At 35.4% G+C, this 15,480-nt stretch overlaps 1 protein-coding gene across 1 annotated transcript in view; it reads left to right on the forward strand.

Moving 5' to 3' along the window:
* Nucleotides 1–15,480, forward strand: part of LOC100378331 (dynein axonemal heavy chain 3-like) — a 46,344-nt gene that overhangs the window by 12,799 nt on the left and 18,065 nt on the right. Inside the window, exons 6-32 of the mRNA XM_085502203.1 lie at nt 663–852; nt 1,047–1,242; nt 1,450–1,575; nt 1,695–1,893; nt 2,571–2,750; nt 3,125–3,261; nt 3,785–4,069; nt 4,973–5,157; nt 5,436–5,626; nt 7,057–7,288; nt 8,116–8,327; nt 8,507–8,598; nt 8,905–9,019; nt 9,800–9,916; nt 10,031–10,210; nt 10,337–10,473; nt 10,652–10,853; nt 11,463–11,666; nt 11,850–11,964; nt 12,056–12,363; nt 12,477–12,767; nt 12,884–13,177; nt 13,283–13,435; nt 13,619–13,841; nt 14,176–14,306; nt 14,464–14,710; nt 14,967–15,112. Coding sequence (XP_085358329.1) covers nt 663–852; nt 1,047–1,242; nt 1,450–1,575; nt 1,695–1,893; nt 2,571–2,750; nt 3,125–3,261; nt 3,785–4,069; nt 4,973–5,157; nt 5,436–5,626; nt 7,057–7,288; nt 8,116–8,327; nt 8,507–8,598; nt 8,905–9,019; nt 9,800–9,916; nt 10,031–10,210; nt 10,337–10,473; nt 10,652–10,853; nt 11,463–11,666; nt 11,850–11,964; nt 12,056–12,363; nt 12,477–12,767; nt 12,884–13,177; nt 13,283–13,435; nt 13,619–13,841; nt 14,176–14,306; nt 14,464–14,710; nt 14,967–15,112 — 5,088 coding nt within the window. The remainder of the gene's footprint in view (nt 1–662; nt 853–1,046; nt 1,243–1,449; nt 1,576–1,694; nt 1,894–2,570; nt 2,751–3,124; nt 3,262–3,784; nt 4,070–4,972; nt 5,158–5,435; nt 5,627–7,056; nt 7,289–8,115; nt 8,328–8,506; nt 8,599–8,904; nt 9,020–9,799; nt 9,917–10,030; nt 10,211–10,336; nt 10,474–10,651; nt 10,854–11,462; nt 11,667–11,849; nt 11,965–12,055; nt 12,364–12,476; nt 12,768–12,883; nt 13,178–13,282; nt 13,436–13,618; nt 13,842–14,175; nt 14,307–14,463; nt 14,711–14,966; nt 15,113–15,480) is intronic.

The raw sequence follows: 15,480 nt of genomic DNA on the forward strand, positions 1-15,480 counted from the left end.
CCCATTTTTTGTTTTCCTAGTATGGTTTGAATCTGTTTTTATTTTGTTTATTTATGCATGATGTTTTTGGTCCCTTGGATATAATAATTGAGAATTGTTGGAAAAAGCGAGCACAGCATTTTGCCTCATTCCTATGTATCACCATTATCTGTAGAAAACTTGTTTTTAAAATCTATTGTATCAATACCTTTAATTCACATGTCTGGGTTCAGTTTGTGCGAGAAATATTTTATCACCAACAGCAATACCTTTTTCCCATAGAAATTGTTTGTTAAAGCAATACTGACAATCTGAGAGACCTTCTTTTCACATGTGTACATCACATAAGTAGTTTGACACAAGATGGCATGACTTATTATAACCGATTTATTACATTTCAAATTCATTTCGTCTGTAATTCATTTCAATATCAAATCACTTTTAAAATAATGAAACAAAATTGGAACTTGAAACTGCAAAGAAAGACTTGTTTATCCATAAACTACATGTATGTACCATATTTACTCTTATTAGACGTAATAATAGAGCACATAAACAATTTCTATGTATGATCATTAAAATTTCACTTATTTTGACCATCAGGCAATTGTTTTGGGAAAGACTAAAAATTAATTTTCATATCTATAATGTTCTGATTTTATTTGTTGTTTGTTTAAACACAGCGTTACCACTACTACATTACAAAGGGCATCCACAACGACATGCTGGCGCCGCAACCACGGGACCTCATGGAACATGTACGCAGCAGATTACCTCACAAGATCAAAGATAACCCTGAACTGGAGGGGATGAGGAAAGATCTAGTCAGTGAAATCGACAGTGACTTTGATTTCAGTCTTAGAAAATCAATAGGTGAGTTCATTTTGATCAGTAGTCGATGTTTTTTGATACTATCATTGCAGGTGTCAAAATTGCGTGTTTATTACATGTACAAGAACTATAGTGGGTTTTTTTGTGATAACCTTCTTATTATACTTTTCATCTGATACTTTCATGCAAAACATAGAAAAATTATTTTCATATTGTTTTATTTTGTATCTGTGTAGTTGACTATATTCTGAAGGATGCCAATGAGAAAAAAAGACTACACATTGACTGGATTCCACGATCATTTCCATGGAGGACGATCCGCGCTCCAGTACCATGGCATCAGAGCTATGCAGAGTCCAAAGGATTGAATGAGACCCATTTATTTATTACAAATCCTATTATGTTAGAATTACAGAATTTATGGCACAACAGGTTGGTATATACATTTGATCCGTAGTTTATTTTTGTGGTTTGTGTCATTTGAATCAAATTCTTAAAATGTGCTGATTTGTCTAATATTTAGATTATGCAGATCTATTTTAAATTTCATATTTCTATGCAATAGATTTTTTTCTAAAAACATTGGCAACAATGAACACAAGTTTAAAATGTCTGATGAGTTTATATTGTTTTTCGCAGATTTGGCAGTCTGAGGTTTGTCCGTTTAGAGGACCTCATGGCAGCCGAGCTACCCCTGTTGCCAGCAGAGTTTGAAGAGCTGGTAAAGCGGCACTGCAGGGAAGCACATGCTACACTGAAAACAAGGTGAATATCACGAATCTTTCTCGTAAATCTCTCACCTATATATTGATAGCTTGAGGCCTTATATGTTTTTTTCTGATTTAAAATATAGTATAAATTATATTTTCCATCTCTTTCTCTAGTTGGATTCCAGCATGTGCGCAGTTGTTTCAACAGCAGAAAGAAGACTGGGCATTTCTTGTGCCTCCACCAGACTCCAATGAGTCTACCATCCGAATTCAAGAGTTCTTTGCATGTGTGGCTGCCCTCATGTCAATCCAGTTACGTGGCATGGTCATAAACTCTCTCCATGATTTTCTAGAATTTTTTAGAATCCATCAGGTATTGATTTTTTTTCATTTCCTGAAAATAAATGTTTTTAGCAAGTCGCTGTGTTTAACAATTAATCAGTGTTAATTATCCGTAGTGTTTTATGAAAGTGTTTTATGACATGTACAATGCCAGATTCAAAGCAGTCTTCACCATCACTCTACTGTAATATTGCTTACTTCAGCTGTATCTATATTTATACAGAAATCCAGTTTTAGATGATAAAAGAAACTTGCATATATTTTTCCATTGAAATTTGGTTGCAATAGAGAAATGTAAAACCATACATATGCGCATTCTTAATTTGATGACTTTGCACTATGGCTGAATGTACATGGCAAATTTGAAATTAAGAGAGACTGTTCTTTGTGGCAGTTGTCATGGTTATGATATTAAGATTTGTACCCCCTACTGTCATATCCATACAGTGGCAATTTATGAACAGAAAGGTGGTCAGAGTTGGAACAAATGAAGCATTCAGTTTTGAAAATGTATAATCTTTGTTTCCATGGAAACAAATACTGTAATACCCATATATGGTCGTTACTAAGCAAAACTGACGTGTAATATTATGTCTAAAATATCTCAAGAGTGAAGTTATAAATGATTAAAACTCAACACCCACTTTTAGTTCATGGACATTTTAACCATATTTTTAATCTCTGTATGATTTGTTTTTCTTTATACAGGATGGCAATGATTTTGGTGAAGAATACGATGAACTTCAGTACAACATGGCACAGGTCATGATTATCAAATTAAAAGTTGAAGAACCTAAGATTGTGTTCGATCCTCCATTCAGGGAATGTAGAGACATCATACTCAGATGCTTCTCTGAAATCATTGCTAGTGCAGAGGGCCTTCAAAGGGTAAGTTGGCATTTTCTTTATTAGGATGTCTGATTAATTATTTTTTTGAGGGTAAATTTTATTGCTTGATATGTGGAATATTATATATTTGTATTCGATGTACATCCAATTGATCTTAAAAATGGGAGAAAAACTGCATGAAGACAATATTATCACATGAAATGATGGTTCAGGGTTCAAAGGAAAATCTTTCTTTAAAAAGTAAATGTAACATTTGTTTACTTTTGTTCTAAATTGCCATACTTAATATTTTGGTGAGAATATTTTGAGTATGAACTTTTTCCAAATTTTAATTACCGGTAGGTTTTTAATTTAGAAACAAATTTAGATGTATAGATAACATCATTAATTATACTTCATTTTTGTCTTTCCAGGTGGAATGTGATATTTTCCCGGACCTGAGGAATCAAAGATTAGTTCTCAGGGCAGTGAAAATTGATGAACAGCTGGTGACAAACTTCATTGATGAAGCCATGCAGATATTCAAATTTAACACAGTAGGACCCACTAGGTGAGTGGGAAAGTTATATGCAATATGCAAATCAGATAATTTGTATGCATACATTTGTAATTGTAATTCTCTGCGTCCTACATTACTGTAAAATCTGTATTAGAAGCCGCGGCTTCTATTAAAATGGTACAATGCAACAGAGGGGATGCGGCTTCTATTAGAGCATCTACACATATGAGAAATGATGAATTTTTGGTTCTCAATTATTCAAATAGAATGGATGCGACTTCTATTAGGGATGCGGCTTCTAATACAGATTTTACGGTACTACTGTAGAGATGTTTCATATTATTTGTTAACACTTAGCTCTTTGTCACCTTTAAAACAAAACTTAATCCACACAAATTTTGATAGATCTATACCATTTCGCATGTTATACACGGTAATTAAAAAAAAAGGAATTTTGCTGTGATCATGTAGAATTTTGTGTGTGCCTATTTGCACTTATTAACAGAATGGCTCATGAATATTAACATCAACAATTTGCATATAATTAAACCCAAGTTCTTCTCCTCTATATCAGATATTTGAACACATACAAGAAATACCATGAGTTGCTGAACAACAAAGCGGAGCAAGAAGTGACAGCATTCTTGAAAGAGCAGCACTCGCTGGAAGCCTTCCGTAAAAAGATTGATGGTCTACAATCCTTGAAGGAGGAGATAGCGTTGCTGCGGATTACAGTGCCACTCAGCATGTTCTGCTTGGACTGTATTAACCTTAATATGGATCTGTGCGCTAGATCCCAGAAACTCAAAGATAAACTGGTTGCTTTTGAAATTGATGAGAATCGAAAACTCAACAAAGAGTAAGACAACCTTTTTTGTATATACCATAATCCATCGTTTGTTAGAATTGCATACAGACTTTGTATTATATACTGAACAACTTTCACTGATTAATGAAAAATAATAAAATCTGTTGCTATGGCAACAGTTCCAGAAATATTCAAGCAATGAAACGAGCCTGCACTGTAGGTCATGGTTTCTAATCAAATCAAAGGCCACTTTACTGGTACTTCATTTTGAAAAGTGCTTTCTAAATTTTATTTCAGAATTCTGTAGTATGAGATTTCTCATGAATTGTACTCAATCCAAAGCACTTTATAATGCATTCTGGGGTCAATGTAAGGTTTTTCGCATCGCATACAAAGTGGAAATGCATTTTTACAAAAACAATTACATTTCTTTTTAGAGATTGAATTTTTATTTAGCAGTTTTCATTCAGTGGTAACTTGATTGTTGAATTAAAATTTATTTAGAAAACATTATTTATGAGGCTCTTAGGATTATTATGTGAAATATTTGATTATCTGCACACATTGTAGAAAAAAACAAGGATTTGCCAAAATTCTGCCTTGAATGAAATTACTGCGACCTGTAGTAATTTGGAACAGATGTGAATCATTGTGAATTCACACGTATTGGAACACTATTCAAATGTACTAGCAAATTCAAATGCACAGTCTAATGGGAAGCCAAAATAATTACCTGTTTTCAGACAAAATGAAAAGCATTGAAGATTCATGCAAATTCAGATAGTCACATATTCCACATAATATTCCCAAAATCACAATAAGGCTATAGGAATAAATCTCACAGTTGAATGTATTGGTGAAACAAAAATTGACTGTTATATACAGATACTATGTAGTTATATGTGCTCTCTACGAACATTTTTTTTCATAACTTTTTTTTTTCCTGTCAAACAGCATTTGTCGGCGGTATGATGAGATTTCCGACAAAGTCAGTGAGACACCAGACAACACAGATGAACTTGTACAGTTAGCCGACTTCTTGAAACAAGCAACAGATGTGTTAGTGTATAAACTGAAGGATGAGATTGAAGAGGCTGCCAATAGATTGGACTTTCTTCTTGACTATGCAAACCTTCCTTGTGAGTACAGTGAAATATATATATGCATTTTTTGTTTTGTTTGGTCAATCTTGGAAGGGTGAATGTGATTGAACAGTGCAGCTGAAACATGTGTAAGGTGATTAGCTTTCCAATATGTAAGGTGAAACTTACCTAAACCAGATGCCAAATAGTTTGGGAAAATTGTATTGAGAACTATTTCCAGTTTATACATGGTTCTGCTTTTGAAATATTTTTACTATACTTTCCCAGTTGGATATCTTTTTTATACTTCTATGCATTTACTTCCTAATTCGCAGTTGAGGATATAAAACTAAACAGTAATGTCTTCCACTGGCCTGACTACATCCAAACTGTTTTTGAGTTGGCCAAGAATCGTCTGACCAACCGTCGAGAAACGGCTGAGGAGGAGGTTCGTAAGAAGGTTGAAAACTTTGAAGCCAAATTACAAGAATATAACAAGGAAGTGGAATCCTTTAGAAAGAAGGAGGTAAGTCTTGAATAACCAAAATGTTTTTTTCTATTGTACCGGGTACTTGATTTTGTACTGTGACACTGTGTCTACTGCAGGCTACAGTGTCATCATCTCTTTGACGTTCACCCGGCTGAGTGCTATACATTTTTAGGTGTTCATAAATATGTCTCATTTGCATTATTCACAGTGTTATCACAAGTAACATATTCTTATAAAATGTCGATTGGCTTGAAAAGTTACTGAATACCATTTCATTTGATATTCTCCCCCTTCTCGTTTATCAGAGGCGTGGTCGATACTTTGTAAGTTGGAAGCAGCATTATCATTTGATAAAGTCCCTATCATAACCCATATGCATGCTCCAGTTTTAAACCATTTTTGTAATCTTGCTGAGTTTGCCGTGGACAATCGAGGGATGTCATATTTCATTTGTCATGTTTATTCAGTCCAGAACCAAAGAAAATTCAGTCCATCAAGTTTGTTGTTGTTGATTTTTTTTTTTTTTTTCTGGATGTCAAAAACAATTTTGTCCATCCACAAACTTTCTGTTGAAATATACAACATGTCCCTCTGTTACCCTCTCCCTTAACTGCAATAGTTTGCATGTCGATTGAGGCTTGGGAATGCAGTATTTAACCACAACTTTTTGATTGATATTAATCCTTCATTATGTCATCAGTTCTCATTCCTTCACTCCATCATCAACTCCTCTAATTGTAATTAACATCTGTTTTCTCATTACTCCATTTCATTGACACTCCCAAGCCAAGAGTAAGTACCAGTGTTGCGTATGTCTCAAAATTATAATGATAATAATAATGCTACGGGTAATAACTTTATTTTTTTATTTTAAGTGAAGTATAGTCAGTTTTTATTTTAACAATTTTGTAAAATTCCTCTCATTGAACTTTTAATCTAGTTTTAACCTTTTTACACCCTCCTTCCCCCTCCTCCATGTCTCTCACAATAGACCATTTTGTTCACAGAGAATAACATGTGCTTCACACTTATAATCCATAACAAGAGTGAAATGTTTCTCTCTTTTTTTCGGACTGGCTGGCATTCAGTGTCTGAATAATCAGGCAGTTTTTATGTGTTGCACACCATCTCTTATGTAATTCTGAGCAATTCTGAGATGCTGCAGTAACCTTAAATCTGCTAAACTTGTTTTTCATCAATTATTTGTATATTCACCTCAAAAATAGATGCGTTTTTTTTAGGAATTTTGAATCACTGACTGTAAAAATAAAAGTGTGGCTAGAAAATCGTTTTCACACATAATTTTTTTAGCTGTATTTTAAATTGATTAAATTAAAAAAAAACAAATAAAGTTTAGTGTAGATTATAAGTAACTACTCAAGCTAGCTGATGTTAGAGAAGACTACTCTGCTTTATTTCCCTAAACCGTTTGGATAACCAAACAATGTTGCTTTCGGTTTATGTAGATTATGAGCATGGATGAAATGAAATCAAACGTGGAGCAATTAAGCAACATACAGAAGAAACTTGAAGATGCACGAGATGAGCTGGAGTCCCTGAACAAAGAGGAAGAACTGCTGGAATGGGAACCAACGCAGTTCCCGATATTGCAGTATATGTTCCAGCTGAAGGCTCCTTATGATCAGCTGTGGAACACTGCATTGAAGTTCCATACCAATTTTGAATTCTGGATGAATGGTAAGTGATTGGGTCTTTTTTTCTTCTGAATTCTGAAATGAAGTCAACAAAGGCTTGGTTATGTTGATAAATATGTGTCTACTACTGATTTTTGTATTATATTTTTGAATTTCCTAAATTAAAAAAGAAGGAAACGAAGATTTCAACACTAGAGGGCTCTCTTTGTTCCTTTTCTCTGTCTGTTAACTGTTACTGTATTAAAAATCATCATTTTCAGTGATTCCTTGATTCTAAGATGGGATAAATATTGTTGTCTATGCGGTTAACACTTCCTTTTTTCTACTTCTTTGTTCACAGAAAGTAAGTTGAATTTATAGCTGAGTTAGGCATGAAGCAGATGAACCAACAAGGAGATAGTGGAGTTAGTCCAGAATACATGTTGTAAATGAAACAAAGTTAGGCAAAAAGGCAGTTAGGTTATATCATGAATAATGTACCTACAGCCATTCAGGGACTTGTTTGATGTTAACACATTGTTGTGATTACAGAATTTTAATAACATTTAATTAATATTAATTAAGATTGAATTGGTGTTTGTTTGTTTTGTTTTTTCCCTCTAGTTTGACAATTTAACACTAGAAGTGGGCCTGGTAGGGGCCAGTAAACTATTAAAATATGTGCATGACAAACATAATTTATTCATTTTCAATTAAGAATGATAGCAAAATGTAAGAAATGAGCAATACAGTGTGAAATCAAACCATCTTCTCAAAACAAAATTCTCTTTGTCATGCCATATTTTAATAATTCACCTTGCCATCACTTGTTTGTATCTTGTGCAAGTTATAAATACCTTTATTTAGCACAGCTGTTCTTCTTTACTACAGGTCCTTTCCTGGATTTGAACGCGGAGCAAGTGGAAGAAGAAGTCGGTAATATGTGGCGTAACATGTACAAACTGGCCAAGTCTTTCAATGACCAGCCAGGCCCACAGAGAATCGCTAACAACGTCAAGGGAAAGATTGATAAATTCAAACAACATCTTCCGTTGCTTTCCGTCATCTGTAATCCTGGTATAAGGGATCGGCATTGGGAACAAGTAAGCAGTGGAGTAATGATTCTACTAACTAACTAATCTTCACTTTACAGACTCAAAAAAATAATTGAATGGGCCATTCCAATTGGCTGAATACAGTCATTATATAACATTGGGATCATACCCACTCTGAAAATAACTTTGCCAGACAATGATCATTGATTCTTGTTTGTTCATTTCAGATGAGTGACATTGTAGGATATGATTTGAAACCAGAGGCGGACACCTCATTATTTCAAATGGTAGAAATTGGACTTGTAAAGCACTTGGAAAAGTAAGTTTTGTCTTCCCCTTCATTCAGTTTTGACACATTAATTGTCATCAGTTATGAATAAGGTTTTGACAAAAAATAGTCCATGCGTTATTTTAAACGATTGGAAAGTGTCTGTCTGTCGTTCTTGTCGATATTTTTGTTATTAGCAAAGAACTAAATATACTGGCTCATCTGTGATGTTTACATTGAGCTTAATTTGAATGAAACCTCGGCTTCTAAACAGCGTATGTTGTGTTATAATGCTGATTATGTATTATGTCAGGCAGTATAATTAATAATCAATATAATGATGTATTTTTTTTTAAGACTGGACGAGATTGGTGCTGCTGCCAGCAAAGAATATTCCTTGGAGAAAGCAATGGAGAAAATGAAAGCAGAGTGGGCTGGTGTGGAATTTGAATTTGTACCGTACAGAGACTCTGTAAGTTGATATGAACTGTCAGTGTTAGTTTGTTACAGTACAGATTTAAAGTGCTTACAACCATGGGCAGAAATATAGGGTACTTGCAGGTTTTCATTGTATTTACATAGTCAGTTACCACACTGCAGCATTTGCATTTCGAATATATTTAATTTAATATAATCTAAATTGTGAAACATAATGTCTAATTCCAAAAATATTTGCACTGCGACTGAACTCATTAATGTTCATTGCTAATTAATATTCATATAGCTCATTAATATTCATGACGGACCGGCACTCATGTTGGGCTGGTGAGATCCCTGATCACAGAATACCTACAATAGAAACTCAAATACAGATGTCCTAATTAATCAAGAGAATTTACTATGTTGATATTCTTTCTGTGTTTTCTTTGTAGGATATAAGTTATGAAGTAAGTGAAGTTGACAGAGTTAGGCATATTAGGTAGAAATCGCCAGCACAAGATATAAGTGAAGTTAGGCAGTTCATCAAGCAGTGTAGTTAGCCACATCTTGCAAGCAAGCCCAGCTGAGAGATATTAAGTTGGTTTAGAGCTGAAAGTCAAGATAATAATATTTCTATAATTAGTTATTAAGAAAAATAAATGCAGCATTTTAAAATTATATTCTAAAGATTTTTCAGGAATAAATGAGGTTATTAAAAGAGCAAGAAAATGCTGACTTATGTAAGCTGTTGAATCAAAAGTTTACACTCCCTTGAATGAAGCTGTTGACTTCTTACATGTACAGATTTTTGATTCTTTTGATTTTATTTCAGGGTGTTTCTATTTTATCTGCTGTGGATGATATCCAGATGTTGTTAGATGATCATATTGTTAAAGTACAGACCATGAGAGGATCACCATTTATTAAACCATTTGAAGTAGAAATGAAGGTATGTAATTCAAATCACTTTCTATTTGATCAATTCGCTACCAGTGTATTTCCTGGATTTGAGAATTCTTTTTTTTTATTTTAAATATTCACAAAATTATGTTATATTTTCTAGGAATGGGAAGAGAAACTTGTCACTATGCAAGATATCTTAGATTCTTGGTTGAAATGCCAGGCTACTTGGCTTTACTTGGAGCCTATCTTCAGCTCGGAAGACATCATGGCTCAGATGCCGGAGGAAGGCAGGAAATTTGGTATTGTGGACAGCTACTGGAAAGATATCATGACGGAATCGGTGAGACAGATTATATTTATTCCTGCATCCAATATCAAACAGTAATTCTTTGCTTTAATGAGTGAAGTTAAGGCTATGTTGCAAATTAAAAAATAATTAATTAGTTAGTGTGTGATTTCTATGTAGATCAAGAATACCCAGGCCTTGGTGGTCACAGCACAGCCAAACATGTTAGGAAGACTAAATGAGTCCAATTTACTGTTGGAAGAGATCCAGAAAGGACTTAATAACTACCTGGAAAAGAAAAGATTGTTCTTCCCAAGGTAAGTGTTATTAACAGTGTGACCATTCTGCTGATTCCAGCTGATTGCTAAAATTCAACCTTATTCCCTGCCATGTCCTCTTGATCTTTATGCTGTATCATCTTGCTTTTTCTTTCCTAAATTTTTATGCCAGGTTCAATCACAATATATTATTGACTTATTATTGATTTTTTTTTAGATTCTTCTTTCTGTCCAACGATGAACTGCTGGAAATCCTGTCAGAGACCAAAGACCCAATGCGTGTCCAACCGCATCTCAAGAAATGCTTTGAAGGTATCGCTCGACTGGAGTTCACTGAAGACACTGAAATCACTGGAATGATCAGCTCTGAGAATGAAGTTGTGCCATTTCCAACTAAGATTTATCCAGCTAAAGCCAAGGTATGGGAGTAACACACAATAAGTGGGTGCTGCTGGATGGATGGAGATGGTTACATCTTTTTGTTGTGCCAGGCGACATTTCCGGACATTGAATGTCACTGTTGTCTCTCCTGATATTTTTTTTTGTATGTGCAAATTGCAAGTGCTAGTGACGACACATAGTGCATTTTGCCACAGAAGTCATATTCATCTTTGGGACTACATGACAGGGCTGTGTGTCCATGTCTCTGTCAAATGGCAATTTGTAATGCGCTATCCTGGCGTCAACCAGGCTCGGTCGAACACAAGCACCTGCGGACCTTAATTAAGGTTCCCCCAAAGTCGCATTCGTTAGCAAATGAATCTCAGCCAGTGGAATTGGCCTTCCCATTGAGTCTGTGGCACACTCACCCAGGGTAGGGGTCGATCCTTTGATGTTCAGCCTAAGATAGGATTTGAACTTGGGTCTACCAATCATGAGTCTGATGCGACAACCACTATGCTACCAGTGATCGGTAACACACTAACACACTTTAGGACAGGAATTTCCTGAAATGTTTTACTATTTATTTGTGTCTATCCTTCATAGAGAGAGCTGAGTTTATTATATAACTGTATTTGTTGTTTCAGGGCATGGTTGAAAAATGGTTAGTACAAGTGGAGGAAATCATGAAAAGCAGTTTGAGGAAGAGTCTTGGTGATTCTGTCGAGAATTATACACAGACAGAACGTACAAAGTGGGTCGTAGATTGGCCGGGACAGGTGGTGCTCAATGTTAGCACTACATTCTGGACAAAGGAAGTAGAAGAAGCCATCCATAATAACACATTACAGGTATGTTTGCACCAACCTTCTCATTTGCATATTCATGAGACATAGTGATGTCACAATTATATATTCATATTACATCACTACAATGTTGTTTGCTTGTACGTGAGGCCATATCATGTCATAATCATAAATTTATGTTGCAAAACTGGTTTTATATTCTGACATCATTTACTCTTGCTTTGCTAGAGCTACTTAGAGAAGAGCAATGACAACATACAGGATGTTGTTGCCATGGTACGTGGTAAACTCGGCATGGGTACTCGTATCACACTTGGTGCACTGATTGTAATTGATGTACATGGTAAGTTGATCACTAACTTTAATTGTTATTCATTCACTTGCCTATAAACTTTGAGATTCTTATCGTTTCACTTTTTATCTAAACAACACAGCTCGTGACGTGGTTGCCAAACTAACTAGCGACAAAATCAGTGATCCTGCCGACTTCCAGTGGATTAGTCAATTGCGTTACTACTGGGAAACTGATCGTTCCATGGTTCACATGATCACCACTGTACTTGAATATGGTTATGAGTACCTTGGTAACGGTGGCCGATTGGTTATCACACCCCTTACTGATAGATGTTACAGGACATTGATGGGAGCCTTGAAACTGAATCTTGGTGGTGCTCCTGAAGGACCTGCTGGTACTGGTAAAACTGAAACCTCCAAAGATTTGGCCAAAGCTGTTGCTAAACAGGTAAAGTTACTAGTTTTTATGATCATTTGTAAAGTTTTCTGTGTTCTGTTTTACAGCAAGCATCCAACAACATGTTCCAAGTTTGATTTCACTTGTTACGTTTTCTTTTATAGTGTGTTGTCTTCAACTGCTCTGATGGTCTGGATTTTAAAGCCATGGGGAAATTTTTTAAAGGTTTGGCGCAAGCTGGTGCCTGGGCTTGCTTTGATGAGTTCAACAGAATTGAACTTGAAGTGCTATCTGTGGTGGCCCAACAAATTCACAGTATACAGCGTGCTATTGCAATGCACCTCAAACTGTTTATATTTGAAGGAACTGAGTTGACTCTAGATCCGTCATGTACTATCTTCATCACTATGAATCCTGGTTATGCCGGCAGATCAGAATTGCCAGATAATTTAAAGGTCAGTTTTCATTTCATTACTTTTTTTTTTAATCTGGGTCTCAACATTGCAATACTTGTTTGTGTCCAATCAAAACATAACTTTCTAACTTTGTACCTGGTTTTATTATAATGCAGGTACTGTTCCGTACAGTGGCTATGATGGTTCCCGATTACGGCCTGATCGCTCAAATCTCTCTCTATTCCATGGGCTTTGTAGAGGCTCAGAGCTTGGCTGGCAAGATTGTAGCTGTGTATCGTCTCTGCTCTGAACAGTTATCTTCCCAACACCACTACGATTACGGGATGAGAGCTGTCAAGTCGGTGTTGACAGCCGCTGGTAACTTGAAGTTGAAATATCTGCAGGAGAATGAGGCTGTTTTGGTGCTCAGGGCCATCAAAGATGTCAATTTGCCCAAATTCTTGGCACAAGTATGTACAAATATAACACTGCTAATGTATTTATTTATGTAACGTTGAGGTTGTTATTATTGTGCAACAATTTAAAACGTTTTCAAATAACTTTTTTCTACTCAGGATGTGCCACTATTTGAAGGTATCATTAGTGATTTGTTCCCTGGTGTAGTACTGCCAACACCAGACTATGAAGTTTTCCTTGAAGCTTTGAAAGATAATATATTGAAGAAAAATTTGCAGCCAGTGCCTTGGTTCATTGAGAAAATTATACAGGTAAGTGTTCAGAACAAACAAACAAACAAACAAACAAACAAACAAACAAACAAACAAACAAACAAACGAACAAACAAATAATTAAATAAATAAATAAATAAATAAATAAATAAATAAATAAATAAATAAATATGAGAATTTGGTGTAATCACAATATAACTCATTTAATATGTAATTTGGCAGGTTTACGAAATGATGTTGGTGCGTCACGGTTTTATGATAGTCGGCGAACCACTGGGAGGTAAAACGTGCAACTGGCAAGTACTTGCATGTGCCCTAGGAGATCTACATACAGCAGGTTTAATGGAAGAATACAAGGTTATTTACAAGATTATCAATCCCAAAGCCATCACTATGGGACAGTTGTATGGATCATTTGATCCAGTATCTCATGAATGGTCTGATGGTAAGTACAATTGTGGTAAAACTTCTTTTCAAAAATGTTTTTGTGTTTATAGAACTTTTCCATAAAGGATATTCTGCAAAGATATTGGAGTTACTCTTGAAGTATATGGGAACATTGAGATTGGCCTCCTTAATTTGCTATTATGTCCGAGGGATGTAGTTCAAAATTATGTACTTAAAGGGCGACAGTCGTCATGCCGCATCCTGTTCGATATGAGACTCATAGCGACGTATACAACACGTGTAAAATACATTGTTTATTTATATGAAATTTGAACACGCGCTGTGCAACAACCACTACGCTTTAAGGATTCAAATCATTTTTCTCATATCAGGTGTGCTGGCCAATACTTTCAGAGAGCAAGCAAGCTCTACCACTGACGACAGGAAGTGGATTATGTTTGACGGACCTGTGGACGCTGTCTGGATTGAAAACATGAATACAGCGTTGGATGACAACAAAAAGGTAAATTTTGAGGGAGGTGTCTATGATGAGTAGAATGAGGAGATATATATTGCATGATTTATTATATACACCCTGATGGCCAATTATAGTTCCTAGAAATGTAATGTGATAGACTAAGACTCCTTAACCAATTGTCAATTGACACCTTATTTTTAAGCTCTGTCTGATGAGTGGTGAGATTATCCAGATGAACAATAAAATGAATCTGATTTTTGAACCGGCTGATCTAGAACAAGCTTCTCCAGCCACTGTCAGTCGATGTGGTATGATCTACATGGAGCCACATCAGCTTGGGTGGATTCCTTCCAAAGACTCCTACATGAAAACATTACCAGAGAACCTGACTCAGGAACAGCTGGAGCTGGTGGAAGATTTGTTTAGCTGGCTGGTCCAGCCGTGTCTTGGTGAGTGTCTTTATTTACTCAAGTAGCAAAATTGATTTCAAATATAATTAATGAATTGGTTGCACTGCTAAGGGTTGTTCATTATGTTTTAAGTTATTAAATGGCGAAAATGTGTTGCTCGGAAAATGTTTTTTGAAGAGTAGAATACCTCACACAATTTACATTGTTATGGGTCCCATGCAACTAGTGTACATGTAGTTAATTAAATTCATTAAAAACTATTTAAATTTTGTTGTTTTTTTGTTGTGTGACTCAGATTTTGTAAGGTTTGAGTGCAAGAATTTTATACAGACCTCTGATATCCATCTTGCCAAGTCTCTGATGAGTCTGTACTCCTGCCTTATGGATGAAATTCGAGAAAGTGGCAAAGAAGGTCAGGAAGGAGGGCTGACCAATCAACAGGTAAGGTTGTGCAAATGCAGGGTTTCCCAAGGTGATACCCAGGGGCTGTATACAAATTTTATTATTAAATATGTTGTGGATTTAGAGGGTAGAGAGAGAGGTTGGAACTGAATAATAGTGCTGTGGTTGTCACAGAAACACTGCTGGAATATTAAAGTTGAGTATTAGTAAAAATGTGTATTGAATAAAGGAGTATTTAAGGTGTAGCAGAAAGGAATGTATGCCCTGATCTGAACTGATAAAACTCTTGCATGTTTTATTCAATCCCAATATCTCATGTTCTGAATCTAATCCGTTTATTCCCTATGCTTCTATTTCATATGGTATTGTTGTAGACGGTATGTACTCAATGCTTCGGGGGGTAGTAA

Source organism: Saccoglossus kowalevskii, chromosome 8 (assembly GCF_978046115.1).
Source record: "Saccoglossus kowalevskii chromosome 8, keSacKowa6.1, whole genome shotgun sequence".
Taxonomy (NCBI): domain Eukaryota; kingdom Metazoa; phylum Hemichordata; class Enteropneusta; family Harrimaniidae; genus Saccoglossus; species Saccoglossus kowalevskii.